Here is a 17,424-nt window from a genome sequence, read left to right on the forward strand (position 1 = left end):
TGCAGAGTACATCTTGATGCACTGAGGAGAAACTGGACAATTCACACATACTGACCATTTTCAAGTTGAACAAACTACTGAAAATCCCTTGAAGGTTTTTTCTCGCTGACAATATATTAAATTGTTGCCATTTAAAAGCTTTTAAAAATTTGAGATTTGTTTGTATTCAATGTGGTGTTGTTTCCCAGCTCACTGCAGGATTTTTTCCTTTTGAATGTTTTGCATGTGCGGTCAAAAAAATTTCTTTATTCTTTGTTGATTAACTTCCTTCTTTATTTTTATCTTGGACATGTTCTTCCTCACAGCTGGCATGTTACATAATTAAATTTGTTCTATCATTCTTGAATAATGGTATTCACTTCAAAGTGGGACCAGCAGATCAACTGATATCTCAACCAAATTCACATGCCGTTGTCCCTCCTTGCAGATTATACAACAGCCCATTTTGACATTGCCAACAATGTCAGCTGTGCAAGTTGCTTAAGTTTAATTTGGGAAACTGGGACTGAAGGGTTTGTTACTGTGCTGTATGACTCTATGACTCTACAGCATCTCTGAAAAGTTTACTGTTGCCTCCTTGCTTCAGATTGCAAGCATCACCTGTGTGAACCAGACATGAAACTCGTGTGGCCAAGTGCAAAGCTGCTCCAGGCAGCTGCGAGTGCTTCCTACAGAGCATGCTCCAAGATCAACAGCTGCATATTTCCTCTGTTGCTGGAACAATTCAATAAACATAAACAGGTAAAGGATGGGCACATGGAAACTCACCTTGGATTAGCAATGCCATGTGTTGAGGCCTCATTTGGGACCATGAGCGCAGAATCTGGGCCAATACTCCAGCGCAATACTCAAGTGTTTCAGAGATGATGTTGAACTTGGATCCTCAGTGCACTTAGTTTGACTGATAAAGATTCCATGTTTGACCTAACATTCCTCCTTCATCCAGCACCATTATATCAGATAAGTTAGTCATTGATCCTGCTGCTGTTTGTGGATATTGCAATGCACACAGTGATATTGCAAATTGATTATTGCTCTTCCACTCAGTATCTAATGAAATAACATTAGCTTTAAGATGGCCTCAACCAAAGCTGTGATCAAAACTCAGGGTTCATGCACAATATAAAGTTGAACTCCTTTCTACAGAGAATTTGCATATTGTCAGAAGTGTTGTCCTGTTTGGACATTCAAACATAGAAAGGTAAAAAGTAATGGTATGTATAGGCCACTGAGCCCATCAAGTATGCACTGTCATTCAGTTTGATCATGGCCGATCCTCTATCTTAACATCATTGTCTCCATACTCTGTCATTTTCAATGTTGAGGAATCTGTCTGATTCTTTCTTGAATATATTCACTAATTTGGCATCCACAGCTACCTGTTATAGGTAATTACACAGACTTACCATCCTCAGAATGAAGAATGTCTCCTATCATTTCTAAATAGCCTACCCTTCAGTGCAGCAAAGGTACACTAGGTTAATAGCAGGTATGGAAGAACTGTGTTAGGAGTAGAGGTTAATCAACTGGGCCTGCACTTCTTGGAATATAGAAGAATGAGAGGAAACCTTATTGAAACAAAAGATTATTTGAGGATTTGACAGGGCTGGTGATAGAGCCTAGGACTAGAAGACATAATCTCAGAATAAGGTTTGAACATTTAAGGCACAGCTAAGGAGGCATTTCTTCTCTGAGGATAGTGAAACTGTGGAATTATTTACCACAGAGGGTGTTGAGACTGGCTCACTGAGTATATTCAAGACGAAGACTTGTAATTATTAAGGGAATCGAGGATTATGGGGAAAAGGAGGAAAGTGGAGCTGAGAATGATCAGATCAGCTGTGTTGTCACTGTATGGCAGAGCAGACTTGATGGGCTGAATGGCCTATCTCTGCTCTTAATTCGTATCCTAAGACCTTGACCCCTTGTTATAGACACACTTCCCCCTAGGGTGAGCATCATCCCTTCATCCTGTCTGGGAGAAAGTGAGGACTGCAGATGCTGGAGACTAGAGCTGAAAAATGTGCTCCTGGAAAAGCGCAGCAGGTCAGGCAGCACCAAAGGAGCAGGAGAATCGAGGTTTCAGGCATAAGCCCTTCTTCCTGAATTCCTGAAGAAGGGCTTATGCCAGAAACGTTGATTGTCCTGCTCCTTGGATGCTGCCTGACCTGCTTCACCCTGTCTGTCCAGCACTGTCAGCACTTTATATGTTTCATTGACAGCCCTGTCATACGTCTAAACTTCAGTGACCACAGGCTAGGTCAACCCAGTCTATATCTCCGTATGACCGTCCTTCCATCACAGGAATCAGTTTGGTGAACAGTCACTATACTCCTACTCTGGAAAGTATATTGTTTCTTGAGTAAGGAGACCAAAACTACATACAACACTCCAGACAAAGTATGAAAATTTGAAACAACAACCTGAACTATGCAAAGAAGAGCAGAGTGAGTGTCTTGGCTGACATTTCTTCGTAAAGCACCACTAACAAACTGGTTAATTGGCCTTTCATGTTTGTTCGTGGGATTTTGCTGTTATAGATTGATAGGTTTCCTTACATGATTGTCATTGTGCTCCAAAATTAATTTGGTGTGGCGCCCTTGACAAGGACACTGTGAGGCACTTTACTTGTATTGGCATTCAATTCTTGCAAATTGAACTAATGATGGAATGTCCTTTTTTTGCAGAGTAGCCAACGTTGGACAATCTTGGGAATTTTGAAAATTTTCATTAAACTAATCCAAAAGTGGGACCGAGATGAGGAAGGTGGGTTGGATTTTGTGCTGATCAGATATTCAGGGAGTGGGATTGGAGGAAGTGGGGATGCACGACAACCCCCCTGTGGTGTTCCAGGGTGTTATCAAGGGAATTCTTGTCTCTTGCACATCTCCCAGTTGTAATAGCTTTGTATTTGGAAACTTTGTCTTTGGTTGCCAAGATCTTAAGTTCTGGAATTCCCTCCTTTAAACCTGTCCAACTTCTTACCCTGTTGTCTCCTGTAAAATGCTGCCTAAAATCTATTTCTTCAATTGCCTTCTTTGTAATTTTGTTTTTCGGTAACACTCCTGTGAATTGTTTGGGATCGTTTCACATTGTTGTTGAATTTGAGAGAGGGTCTAATCACCGCATCAGTGAGTGAAAGTGTGGATGGACCTGGGTCCTTTAATGTTGCAGGAAGAAAGATAGTTAACAAGAGAATGCAACAACAATGAACAGAGTGCAGAAAATGTCAGACTATGTTGCAAGAACCTCGGTTGCATGGCTTGCTTTTTTTTTGTAATATTTGTTTGTTCAATGAGTGCTCACTCCCAGTATCACAAGAGGTAACTCCACCCTGGAGACTGAAAACACCCAGTGACAGATTTTTGAATGCGAATTTTGGACTCTGATATTTTATAATTTGTTACCTCTCATGTAAGTTAAAGAATGTAAGTGCTTGATTTTTCCATGTGAACTGTTCCTAGAATACTGATAATACGATAACATTTGATAGATATGCCTTTTTACACCATAGGCTGCAATGTTCATGTCCTTTGTGAATAATTACCATTGAGCAAACTCTGCTGCTTGTATCAATGTTTCAGCTTCTTTAAAAAAGTGGAATTGAGTTGTTCTTGAAAGAAATAGTTTTGCTGAGTCATTGTAGGAGATACAATTAATTTCATTAAAAGTAAGCGTAAGTTGTGGTTTGTTCATTGACGAATAAAGGAGTTATTTTTGTTTGTCAATACCTGCTTGGATACTATTTATTGTCCATGTTTTCCAAATCTTTGTGGTCAAATCTGTCTTAGTTTTTATGCTCTCGTCCTATAAGTCTTTCAGAACTCTATGCTTCTCTCAAATTATCACTCCACCATAGATAGCCATGTCTTCAGCTACATGGGCACTAGTTTCTGGAATTCCCTCCCAAAGTGCCTACAGCACTTTAAATGGAGTTCAGTGTTTAACTACTGCTTTGATCAAGTGTTTGGCCATATATCTTAATACCTCCTCATGTGACTGTGTGTACAAGTTTGATAAAACCTTTGGGACATTCTGGTGAATTATATGAAGGTTCTGGATGTAGGTTTGCTCGCTGAGCTGGAAGGTTCATTTTCAGACGTTTTGTCACTATACTAGGTAACATCAGCAGTGAGCTTCTGGCTGAAGCCTTCATCTGGAGGCTCACTGATGATGTTATCTAGTATGGTGACGGAACGTCTGAAAATGAGCCTTCCAGCTCAGCGAGCAAACCTACATCCAGAACCTCAGCCTGAGCTACAAATCTTCTCAAAACTCATTAGATGAAGGTGCTAGGTAAATGCAAACTATTGAACAATGAAACTGAGCAATGTGAATGTCTGATGGGGAGTGAGCACATTGATTTGATTTTTAGTTGTTCTTCTGCCCCTCCCACTTATAGATGAGAATCCCCTGTGTGCCTTTAAGGATCAGCTTTGTGTCCTGGTATTCTCTGCACTGACTGATTCCAGTGTCCAACTGCAAATGGTGGGGACTAGCACTTTGGCAGTTCTGGCATCACAGCAAGGTTAGTTCCTCTTCACACGTGCTCAGCTGTAATTTTTTTTAATGATTGCAAATTGAACTCTGTTAAATGGCAGGGTGGCTGACTGGTGCAGAGCTGCTGTGAGCACCTCTATTTACCGACTCTTATTTCGCTGTGTATCTGGCTTAATGGATCTCTCTTATTATAGATTTGCTGTCTTCCTCCGACATAGAGTTGAGTGTAGACCACTTGAACAGACTGATCCTACAGGAGGCTGACCCTCAAGTTTGGTGAGGATTTTAATAGTCTCTTTTTGATACTCCAGGGAAAGCTCTGCTGCGTTCATTGTCTGGTTGTGAATGGCAGAACATTTCTGGAGTATTCCAACCTTGTGCTCTGGCTTTGTCATTCGAAAAGTAATTCCAAAACTCTGAAAAAGAAGGAGATGCCAGGTGGAAGATTGACATATGAAGGCTTAATCAGTTTAAGTAAAAAAACTATGCACCTTGGTGCCATCCAGATAAGAGCGTCAGTGGTTTGATTCTGAGACTGCAGTCCACAGATGTGCAGGTTGCATAAATTGGCCATGCTAAATTGCCCATAGTGTGCAGGGATGTGCCTTGGCAAATACAGGGCGATAGGAGAGAGGAATGGGTCTGGGTGGGGTATTCTTCGGTGGGTCGGTGTGGACTTGTTAGGCAAATACCACATCGTACATATTCTGTGGTATTCTCTGCTGATCAGTCAGTAACACTTTAGGGCTTCTACTGTTGGTCACAGCAACCTGGAGCTTGAGAACAAAATAGGTGGGGTTCTACATCCAGAACCTTATTCCTAATCATCTGTCTACCCTGCAGGATATTGGTGTCAATCTTGGCTGAGGACAAATTTGAGCTTCGATGTTCTGTCCATTTCCTGTCCTCTTCCAGTAGTTGAATAGTAGGCTGGTAGATAAAATATTTGCTGTATGGTGAAGCATAGGAGACTGCTCTCTACAGACCTCCTTGCAAGGAACTGACTGCTCCAACAATAGAACATTTTAAATGGATGACCTCAGTTCAATTTGGGATGTGTCCCCCTCATTTCCCCAGAGTCATGAGCTTGTGATCAAAGGTTAAACTTTTGCCTGCTGGTGTGCTCTGGCCTTTCAGACTTCTGATGGTCTGCATGCCATTCTCGCCAACAATTGTACACTTTAAATAATAAATTCTTCACCATACTTAAAGCTCCATCTGTAACTGTCCTCAGCGGTACAGTTCTCCCAGGGATTCTGTACTTCTCCAGCTCTGGCCAGTTGTGCAGTTTCACTTTCGATGTCCTACCATTCAATGCGCTTTCAGCTGTCTGGTCCCTAAACTCTGCAATTTCTCCACATTTCCCTCTCCTATTTAAGCTTGCATCTTTGATCAACCAACTGTTCTAATATCATGTTGTTGATTGTCAGTATTCTGTGTGATTATATTTCTGTGGAGAGCCTTGAGGATTTTTTACTGTGTTAGAAGAGCTAAATATAAATAAAAGCTTTTTTTTATAACCTTTTCTTCCTTCAGTGCCGCAGCATTGGAAGCTTCCACGATCATTTCTGCAATCCAGCCCTCTGCTTTCATCACTAAGATGGTTCCAGCACTGACGCAAGATTTAAACACAGGTATATCACATTGCTGTGTTTGTTTCTTCTCTGGATGGATTGTTACACACGGATGTAACAGCGCTTGGAATGCTAAAAGACCTTGGACCTACCATTTCCTTTATTGTTGACTTACAAAATCACACTTCACAAAGGAGGTCATTCAACTCATTATAGCTTTGAAGGAGATATCCATTTAATCCAACCCTCATTTTTTTTTATACAGCCCTGTAAATGTCTCATTTTTGAAATATCTAATTTCCTTTTCAAAGTTACTGTTGAATCTGCTTCCACCATTCTCTCAGGCAACACATCACACATCACAACAGCTTGCTGTGTTTAAAAGAAAATTCTTGTTGGTTATTGACCTGCATGTTTTGGCACAGTTTATTTCCTTGATGCCACACCCTCTGGTAAAATCATGTTCCTCACAATTTGTAATTGCCTTTCCCAAGTGCACTACGTCTGCAGTGATTACTGAGAGTAGATCACTCTGAGTTCCTGCAATAAATGATAACTGAATAAATCACTAAGTGGCCACTCTATTAATTAAAGGCATAAGGAATGACCTTTACTATGCTCAGTGTTATACCTGCACCATGGGTGTAGTTGTAATCTCAAAACAAGCTGTAATGGGGCAATGTTCACTGAGGTCAAAAAGTCTTGGGTTGGAGAGAAAACTGAAGCAGCTTCTGCTGCCAATCAGTCAGTCCTGGATTAGCTAAATCAAAGTTATCTCACACTTCACTGTCAAACAGGTTAAGTCTCACTATCCTTAGAAACACTGAAATTATCCACTATTAGGTCTTTTAAGCGGATGTTCAATGCTCCTGCAAACAGTCCAAAATGACTGGCTCCTGATAGTTTACTTCTGGTCTGTTCCTTTCCAGCTTGCAACACTTTAGCTCCAGAAGTATCATTGACCATGTAATGTTTCCATTTGCTGAAGTGAGGCAATTCTTCCAGCTTCGTTTTAGCTCTTCACAAGTTTTGGTTTTTCCAATCCAAGCACAAATGTCTATCTGCATTCTTGTGTTGTTGTGCACCATAAAGGTATTTAGCTTTTCTCTTTCTCCCCCTCTCGTGCGCTCTCTCTCTCTCTCTCTCTCTCTCGCGCTCTCTCTCTCTCTGTCTCCCTGTCGCGCTCTCTCTCTCTATGTCTCCCTGTCGTGCTCTCTCTCTCGTTCGCGCTCTCTCTCTCGCTCTTCCTCTCTTTCTGTCTCTGTCTCTGTCTCTGTCTCTGTCTCTGTCTCTCTCTCTCTCTCTCTCTCTCTCTCTCTCTCTCTCTCTCTTACACACACACACTTGCGTTCTCTCTCTCTGTCTCTCTGACTCTGTCACTCACTCACTTTTTCTCTTGATGCATAACAGATGGTTTTCGTGGATATTTTAGAAACATATCCCCTCTCAAACCCCTGCTCCATAACAACGAGAATCACATAGATCATGCATGCAAGTATAACTGTGGATTAGTTATCCTTGAGATCCCTTTTCTCTTGGAAACAAATTGACAGTTTAAAGCATAGCTGTTTGCAACCCAACATTCAAAACACTTTGGGACTTTGGAGAATTAGAGTCTGTGCAAGTTTAGCATACGGGCTGTTGCCATTGTCTCCAAGCGTGAAGATCTTGAACTTTTTCCCTATAATACAGACTGGATCTCCTTTAGTATCTCATCAGTGCAAAGCCAACGAGACACATCCAAGCCATTGTGTTGGAGGTGAGGTGGAGGCAGACAGTATTACTGAAGAAGACTGTTTTTGGACTCGCAATGTTAATTCTACTTCCACTTCTTACACCTGAAATTTCTGTGAGCAAGTGAGACTGGAACTGGAATATTGAAGCACTGTCTGAAACATACTCTGAGTTTTGAGGAGCGTCATCAAAAGAGTAATTAATACTAAATATGAATATTTTGTACACTGATATTTCTAGAACGGATGGAAGTGAAGGATGATGGCGAACCTCTTGCACCGTCTGGTAATGCTCTGCATCAACGCAGTATACAGGCTTTGGCTGCCATTTCCACACACCCTAGTATAGTGAAGAGGACCGTCCCAGTCCTGCTGCAGCATTTGACCAATTTACAGAAAGGTGAGTTCTACAGAAAGAGGTTTTTATCTCACCAAAATATTGGTGAACTGAGATGCTGAAAGCTGAGATTTCTTTCCAAATTATTACTTGAGTATCCGTTCAGATGTGAAGAGGTTTAAGAAACTCTGCCTGTGGTTGGAATTGACGCCTTCTTTGGGTGAGACAGTGTTAGTGAAAAAGGGGTTTTGAAAGGCAAGTGGACCATTAATGCTCCAGGAAGGAGACCATGGATGGTAAATCAGAGGCAGAGTGATCAGTGATCTGCTATTGATAACTGTCTTGTGATTAGGACTAATGCTCTTAAAAATAGAATGTGAGGATGGGTTACTCTTGGGGGCATGAAATTCAATACATTGTGACTCTGAACATTTATTTGATAGTTTTGTTCCCTCTTCACTTTGCCTTTAATTGTCAATTGTGGGTTTCGTCGCGTTTCTGAATCAGAACTTTGTGGGTTTCGGTCCACTCTTAACTTGAGTACAAGAATCAAAACTGACACTCAGCTAAGGAGTGCAGCACTGTCATTTGGTCAGATGCTGCAGCAGGACTGCACATGCCTATTGATGTATTAAACTGAGGCCAGTCAATTCCAGCAGATACTCAGGTCCCATGGAAATACTTTGAGGTCGAAAAGGGAAAGGTATCCCTTAATCAACATATCAATATAAAACAAAAGACTGCACATGCTGGAGATCTGAAACCAACAAAAGCAGAAATTGCTGGAGAAACTCAACAGGTCTGGCAGCATTTGTGGAGGGAAAGAGAGGTAATGTTTAGTGTCCTTCTGTTTTCTCTCCACGGATGCTACCAGACCTACTGAGTTTCAATAGTAAATTCTGTTTGATTAAAAGATATTATGTTGTTTTCTTGTTATGCACAAATTCTATGTAGAAACAGTGAATCAATATTTCAAGAGTACTTAATTGGCTGTCAAGTGCTTTGGGATGTGATATAATTGTAAAAGTCCTGATATACATGCAATTGAAGAACAGGAAATTACAAAATACTTTAAGGTGAACAACACCAGATTTTTGGAAGGGAGAGATGACTATCCTGCCCTATGGTGGATGGTTTTGAAAACTAGCTCAGTAGTGGCGTACATTAGAGCTCCACCATCAGGGTACCTAATTACAGTAACTTTATATTCTTGCAGGGACTTCAGGCAATGAAAGCGACATGGCCATCTTGATCTGCCAGAGCCTGCAGCTAGTGGCAGAACACTGTCGGGGTGCTGAAGAGAGCAGCCAGTACTTTCACCAAATGGTTGTTCCATGCCTACTGGGACTGGCCATCCAGACAGCTGTGCAAGGTAAACATGACCTTATAGCCAAACCCAAACGAGCATTGCTAAGCATCCAAGTTAGCGTTCCCTTACAGGACAGCAGAAAGGTCTGTTTACCTTTTTAAGTCATGACTCCCACTTGCTCTTTATGTTTTTGTACAAAACAGTGTAACTGCTATTAAATATTAAGCATGCTTTACCTTGATTCCATTGGATCAGGGCTTCTACACTTTTTCCCTCTTCTTTTTCTTCTGAAGTACTTGACCCAGAGTTCATTCAAACTGCTGAAGGATATTAAACATAACCTTAAGCATGCATTGTAACTATGAGCTAGTACCTGCCAATGCTCTTTCCCATTTTTATTTTAATTTTCTTCCTAACTAAATATTTGCAGTATTTGGTCAATTTTAAAACTTTTTCATTTTTTTTTACTATTTTGGATTCAAAAAGCGGATCAGTTAAATTGTCATAGGCTGGGACCCTAACCTGGGACTTCGCCAACCTGTCATTTATTAACTACTTTATTGGAATTCATATTGTGTTTGCATTTCTCAAAGACCTCTTATCTCACTTGCATTTTTTCTCTCTCTCTTCCTCCCTCTCTCCTCCCCCTGCCCCCCCCCCCCCACACACACACACACACACACACACACACACATTTACTTTCTTTCAACTTAAAATGAAACTTCCAATCAAAGGTGTAGTCGCCCAACTTGCTGAGATTTCCAGTAGTGGTGGGAATTGGATTAGTTCCCACTTCCCCACTCTGCCACTCACTTGGTTGATTGTAGTCACAGAACTGCACAGAGGGGCTGAATGGACCACAGATACTTCCACTGGAAAGGAAGGCTGAATTATCATTTAGCCAGACTCTTTTTTTTTTTTCCCTCCACTCTATCTTGATATTTTGTCTGTGGAAGGAATCTAGAAAAATGATGACATAACCTTAAAATCAACCAGATCAGTTAGGAGTGGTTAGGTATGTAGAACTGAAGTGGGTGCAAACTCAATTAATAATTTTAATTTAGATTGCTGGCTGATCATATTAAGGGGAATGGAGTCAAGCGTGATGAATAGAATTCAACCTCTGATCAGCCATGAGCTCATTAATTAGTGGTACAGGCTCGAGGGTCCAAATAGCCTCCTGCTATATCTGTGTTTTTCTTTCTTCCTGTTCTGAGTGATACAGGCTCTTGGGTGCCCCATTTTTTTGTCCTGTGCCACCCACCCTCAGCAAGAGTTCTCTGCTGTACACTCTTGTCATTGTTTTCTCAAGAACGTGCAGCGAGACAATAAGGAGCTGAGCATCTCAAGGCACCTGTTTGGGACACAGTTTGATGTCTGCCTTGAGAGAGTTAAAAATCACACAACACCAGGTTGTAGTCCAACAGGTTTAATTGGAAGCACTAGCTTTCGAAGCGCTGCTCCTTCATCAGGTGGTTGGAAGGAGCAGCGTTCCGAAAGCTAGTGCTTTCAATTAAACCTGCTGGACTATAACCTGGTGTTGTGTGATTTTTTTAACTTTGTACACCCCAGTCCAACACCCCAGTCCAACACCAGCATCTCCAAATCATGCCTTCAGAGAGATTTCTTTGTTAGACACCTGGATTGGATTAACCAAGGGAATGAGCAAACATGGTTAACAAAAAGGGGTATTGTTTTGCTCTCACAAATATTAGTCTGTAACTACGTCTCAAGAGTAAACTGAAGGAGATTTACACATTAAGCTATCCTGAAATTAGAAACTGAGTCTGAACTGATCAATTCCCTGAGCTGTCCAATTCTCTCTGCCCTCCCCATTCCTGAACCATGATAGGCAGCAGATGTGACACTGATAGGAAATCTCTGTCATTGTGAGCACAGCTGGTTGATATATAACTTTTTTTTTCCCAACTACATGACAACTGCATGTAAATTCTTCACCTGTAGCTTTTTTAGAAAAAATAATTTGAGATGCAGGTCTTGCCACCTAGACACTGACCCTCTTCTCCTTCCTCCACTGGAGATGCCGTGTAGCTGAGAGTCCTGACATGAACCTCCATGCAACCCAGTCTATTAGCTCTACATTAAAAGAAAGCAGCCTACTTTGGAACATACTTGACAGAAGCAGAAATTGCTGGAAAAGCTCAGCAAGTCTGGCATTTGTGGAGAAAAGTCAGAGTTAACATTTCAGGTCAAGTGACCCTTCCTCAGAACTGGAATTTGGAAACTTGTTCTTGTTAGCTGCGGCTCAATGGGTTGTAGAGTCATAGAAATGTACAGCATGGAAACAGACCCTTCGGTCCAACCCGTCCATGCCGAATAGTTATCCCAATCCAATCTAGTCCCACCTGCCAGCACCCGGCCCATATCCCTCCAAACCCTTCCTATTCATATACCCATCCAAATGTTTCTGCCTCACCTCAGTCAAAAGGTTGAGGGGTTCAAGTCCCACTTTGGGGGTGTTTGCACATATAATCTAGGCTGACATTCCTGTGCAGCACTGAGTGAGTGTTGAACTGTCAGAGATGCTGTCTTTAAGATTAGATTTACTGCTCCCTACAGTTTACTTTCTCTTTTGATCTGGCTTTGTGTAATTGGAAGTGAACGATGATTATAAAGCTTGTCACTGAAAAAAAAATGAAGAAATGTGAATTTTACTCACTAAATCTTGTAAACTATCTGATCTAGACTGTGCGTCTGAGATCCGGCTTGGCATCCTGTGTGAGGAACAGGTAATCACGGCGTTTGGGACTGTGATCAGCACTGCCTATAGTGATGGCGAGACAGAGTAAGTTTCTATGACTTTTGCACGTACCTTTCAGGGACAGGAAGTATTTGTCTGGTTCATGAAGCATGCTTCAAAAGTATGTACCAAAAGTCCATGGCCAAATCATCTTGACCAACCACGTCTTTCCCACCCTTCCCTTGTATTCACATAATGTCTTGAGTGATGGAAATCCTTGGGCCAGGAAGAAGATCTTATGGGCCAAGTACTTTTTGGAAAAAAATTCATTGATACATAAATTCTGAAGGGGTTTGACAGGATCGACTCTCAGTAGTTGTTTCCCCTGGTCAGGGAATCTAAAAGGTGATGACAGAATCTTAGGCTAAGGAGTAATGTTCCCACTAATTTTATTTTCTGCAATGACCTCCAAGGTCTATGCACGGGAGTGACTTCCCAGAATTACAAATCAATGCAATGTGGACTGTCGAAGCAGCTGCACAGCCACACAGTTTAGAGGAAACATTGACAATTAGTAAGCCACTTAGGACTGAGATAAGAAATTTGTTCACTCAGAAGGTTGTGAGACTTTGGAATTCTGTATTCCCGAGAACAGTAGATGCTTCATACTTTGAATATATTAATGACTGCAAATGATAGAATTTTGGCCCCTCAGGGAATGGAAGCATATGTGGAGTTGGTGGGAAATTGGAGTTCATGTGGCAGTAGGTTGTGGTCAAGGAGTTCAGGCAATGAATTCAGGGAAGCAGCTATGGTTGTATTGACAGTCAGTGCAGTCTGAAGCAGCTGTACTGTCTACTTTTGCTCCTGTTTCTTATTTAGGATGAAATCTCTGTCTCAGTCAAGACTGGTCCAACTTATTGACCGTTTGCCCTTGTGGAGAGTGGACCTGATGAGTGAATTGTCAACCTACAGCATGTGCTCCAAATATCAAGGGTGCTTGGCAGAGTTCATCTGTGCAAAGATGGCCACTGGAGTCTGTGCATATACTGATGGTCCTGTGGTGTCACACAGCTGCAATAGTGCCTTGAATGGACGTATCTGGATTACATGTGTAGATTGGTCAACTCTGTGGCCCACATGTTTTCTAATTTATTTTAGATACCAGCTGCTGGAACTGGCAATTGGGAAGCGTCATCGCTGTTCCAGACAGCTATGGATGTTGCCACTGTAATGATGTCTATAATGATGTTCACGATGGCATGGATGATAGGTGCCACCTTGTAAACCCGCAATTAGTGTTTTTCTCTCGTTCATGGGATCTTTCACTAGTTCTAAGTCAGTGAGGTTACCAGAAGATACTGAAAAGAAACGGGCAGTTCTGCATATCAACGACCTTTTGGTGAGGGGATACTGAAACAGGAGCAAGTTGTTTGCCAGCTTCCAGCCAACATTTCTTGCTCTGTTAACATGACCAAAAAGCACAAGAATTGTCATTCATCTCATTTATTGCTTGTAATTCACTGTTCTGCATTTGCCTGACTATCTAAATTCCTTGAACTTGAACAGTAATTTGTATGTGTGAAGCTCTTTTTCAGGCAAGTGTAAAGTTCATTTGGCTGCTTACCTCAGGAGATAGCACTCTGGCTCTGAATCAGAATGTTGTGGTTTCATAGTTAAAACAAAACTTGCATTTCTCTGATGCCTTCACACCCACAGATGGAACTAAAGCCAAACAATTGCTCTTTGATATGTAACCACTGTTGTAAAGTAGGAAAATTCAACAGCTGATTTGTGGTAACTAAGCTCCCACAGCAATTAATGTGGTAATGACCATATAATTTTTTGAGACACTGACTTGGGGTCAGGCATTGGCCATGGGCATTAGGGATAACTCTTGTATGAAATTGTGCTCTTGTGAGAGAGAAGCTGGGCCATTGGTTTAATATTTCAGCCAAAAGTGCAACACCCTGGCACAAGAATGTCAGTACCTTGAGCTCAAGTCCTTGAGTGTGGCTTGAACCAAAACCTCCTGATTTGGATAAGAGTGGTACCAACTGAACCACTGTTAACACTCGAGCTCCCTTTGAGATCTCAGCCCAAAATGTAGGTTTGCACTTCAATCCGATAATGAAAGGAATGCTGCACTGTCGGTCCTACTGTCTTATAAAGGAGGCTTCATTTGCCCTTTCGTGGAATTGTAGGTATAAAAGAAAGATTCCACGGAGATCTTACTCTGTGGTAGTCTGGAATATAAAATTCTTAGAGACAGTTTAGTTTAAATTATTACCTTTTATTTGCCAATGGCATTTACCATACACTATAATATTGATACCTACAGGCCAGGCTTGAGCTAAGGTTTTAAAACCACTAGCAGAGTAGCAGCACCAGCTCTTACCCCTAAGAGCTCTCTCAGGCTGCTCCCTTTTTTGCTGCAAACAAGCTGTTTCTACACAGAAATTGGTATTAAAATTACAAAAAAGCCACATGTCCTTCATCAGATGAGCAGCAATAAAATACAAAAGTTTGCAGAGGAAGAGGAACTCACTGACGGGTCTGAGTATGCTTAACTAATTAAGCTACACGCACATTAAAGTAGGAAACCTGATCAAGTCAGGCCAAATGGTCAGTTGCTTTGGCTAGTTCATCATAATGACTATAGTCTAAACTATATGGAAAAAGTCATGAGGTAACCTTGCTCAGCTAACATTTCCAGTATCATTGTCCTACAAAGTGGCTTTTTCTTTTAAAATCATCTCAGGTTCCCAGAATGCAAATTAAATTCATAACATTCTCGGATCTCTGGCTCCAGGGAACAGCACACAAACATTCAAACCATGACAAGCCAGTATTCACTCAAATCAGACCACAAAGAGTTAATCTTTCCATCAGCTTCTGTCCTGTCTGTCTGTGTGTGTCTCTCTTGCTGTCTGTGTGTCTCTCTTTTTCTCTGTGTCTCTCTTTTTCTCTCTGTCTCTCTCTCTCTTTGTCTCTCTCTCTCTGTCTCTTCAGTCAGTGAATATAATTTACAGAAGAATATTTTTTTCTCTCACTCACATATGAACATCTTCCAACTTTCCTACTATCTCAGTTTCGGACTTCATGTTTTCCTAGCTTGTAGGGGTAATGAGACATTCACATTCCAGAACAGTCAAGATGAGGGAGCTGAACTTCATAAATTCAAATCTGCTCAGTGTGGTTTACATGATTATGTATCAGGATTGTTCTATTATGTGCATATTCCACTCACCTTATTAAATCTTTTCCTCTTGAATATAAGTTTTGTTAAGAGTCTTCGATATAACCAAAATTTTAGTTATCCGATATCCAACTGTGAAATATGCGCAATCTTCCAGACCCCACCATGAGAAGGAGGTACTACCACATGTTCCACAAGTGAATAAATGGTATCACCAATCCACTTACACTAAGAACAGATGTCCTCAATTCTTCTGAACAAAGCCGCCCCTGCCCCTGCCCCTATCCCTCCGTTGTCGAACATTTCCCTGCATATCCAATTCAAGGGCAATTATGGCCAGACAACAAATGTCAAGTGGCCAGTGATGCCTGAATCCCATAGATCTGTGTTTCTCAACAGGGGAGGGGAGGGTGGAAGCGCCTGTTATTTTCCCTGCACCCATGGAGGCATGCGTTCTGATTGGTTGCTGCGCTATTGTTGACCATCTTCTCTGTGAATGGCAAACCATTTGAACTCGTTCACAGATGGCACTGATTCTACTGCCGAGATCAATATCACCTAATTCGTGCCGCTTCTAGGAAGATGAAACACAGCTTTTCAACTGTTCTACTGGGTGGCAGAATGAATGCACATTAGCCAATCAAATTTTGCCACTTGTCTGAGCATCTTAAAATCATCATGATAAGGCAATACCCAGGACTCCATCAGGTTATTCGAGCGACAGTGTAAAAATGGCCTCATCGAGTAAGAAAAAGTACAGGCAGTATAGCATGGACTATTTGTGATATGGCTTTATTCAATCTCTGTCTAATAAGCAGTTACCACTGTGCTTCTTCTGTGAACAAGGTTTTTCCAACAAGGCCATGAAGCCTTCCCATCTTATTAAACATTTGGAAAAGAATCACAGTGACAAAAAGGACAAAGATTTGGCATATTTTCAAACATTAAAGAATAAATTCAATCAGCGACCAATGATTTCCACTGCTTTTTCAAAGATGGGAGCCACAAATGTGGGTGGCCTTGTGGCATCATACAACATAGCAAAGCTAATTGCAAAATGTGGTAGAGCTCATTCCGTGGGTGAATCGTTGGTGCTTCCAGCTATTGCTGAAGTATTATCAACCCTGCTACGTCAGGAGCCATCAATGACTGTCAAGCGTATTCCTCTTAGCAACAATTCTGTGAGAAGGCGCATCGATGAAATGGCGTCAAACATTGAAGATAAATTATGTTCCCTTTTGATATCAAAAGAAATCGCCTTACAAATTGATGAAAGTACGATATGCAGAAATCAAGCTTTTCTTTTGGGGTACGTACGTTTCATCAACAAAAATGAAATACAAGAAGAACTACATTTTGCTCTGGATCTACCGACAGATACCAAAGGTAAGACTATCTTAGACTGCATCAAGGATTATTTTGATAAAAAGTCTGTTTCCCTCAAAAACATTATTGCTTGTGCTATGGATGGTGCACGTGCTATGGAGGTTCACGTGCTATGACTGGCCAACATCGGCGATTTGTCGCATTATTAAAGAGAGAAGTGCCACATGTTTTCACAGTACACTGCATTATCCATCAGCAGCATCTGGCTGCAAAGAAACTTAGTGAAGCCCTCAACCATTCTCTACAAGTGGTGACAGATGAGGCAAATTATATAAAGAGACATGCTCTGAATGAACGACTTCTCCGCCAACTCTATAAAAATAATGAAGATGAATTTCTGCAATTGTTGCTGCACACAGAAGTAAGATGGCTCTTGAAAGGAAAATGCCTCAATCGTTTCCATGAAGTGTTCGATTCTATCATCGAATTCCTACACAGAAATAATGAAAACCTTTGTATGAAAGCTGAAACCGTAAAACACGACTGTGCATATCTCGCGGATATATTCGATAAGTGCAATTCGCTGATCATGCAGATACAAGGAGATAATGTGAGTTTCATAAAAGCAAGGAATGCTGTTACATCTTTTATTGCGAAACTTGATCTCTTTCATCGGAATATCAGTCGTCGTGAGTTTTACCAGTTCCTGAGTTTAAACAATATTACAGAGGATGTTACTGATGAT

The 17,424-nt window shown here is 41.3% G+C and overlaps 1 protein-coding gene across 2 annotated transcripts in view; it reads left to right on the plus strand.

The window, feature by feature from the left end:
* The window catches only part of mms19 (MMS19 homolog, cytosolic iron-sulfur assembly component), a 69,495-nt gene that overhangs the window by 29,682 nt on the left and 22,389 nt on the right, over positions 1 to 17,424 (plus strand). For both annotated transcript variants that reach the window (XM_072557176.1, XM_072557174.1), the window contains 8 exons: positions 587 to 741; positions 2,688 to 2,766; positions 4,403 to 4,528; positions 4,695 to 4,776; positions 6,037 to 6,134; positions 8,049 to 8,207; positions 9,361 to 9,516; positions 12,160 to 12,259. In XM_072557176.1, the coding sequence (XP_072413277.1) occupies positions 587 to 741; positions 2,688 to 2,766; positions 4,403 to 4,528; positions 4,695 to 4,776; positions 6,037 to 6,134; positions 8,049 to 8,207; positions 9,361 to 9,516; positions 12,160 to 12,259 (955 nt within the window). The remainder of the gene's footprint in view (positions 1 to 586; positions 742 to 2,687; positions 2,767 to 4,402; positions 4,529 to 4,694; positions 4,777 to 6,036; positions 6,135 to 8,048; positions 8,208 to 9,360; positions 9,517 to 12,159; positions 12,260 to 17,424) is intronic.

The sequence above is a fragment of the Chiloscyllium punctatum genome, chromosome 38, assembly GCF_047496795.1.
Source record: "Chiloscyllium punctatum isolate Juve2018m chromosome 38, sChiPun1.3, whole genome shotgun sequence".
Classification (NCBI taxonomy): domain Eukaryota; kingdom Metazoa; phylum Chordata; class Chondrichthyes; order Orectolobiformes; family Hemiscylliidae; genus Chiloscyllium; species Chiloscyllium punctatum.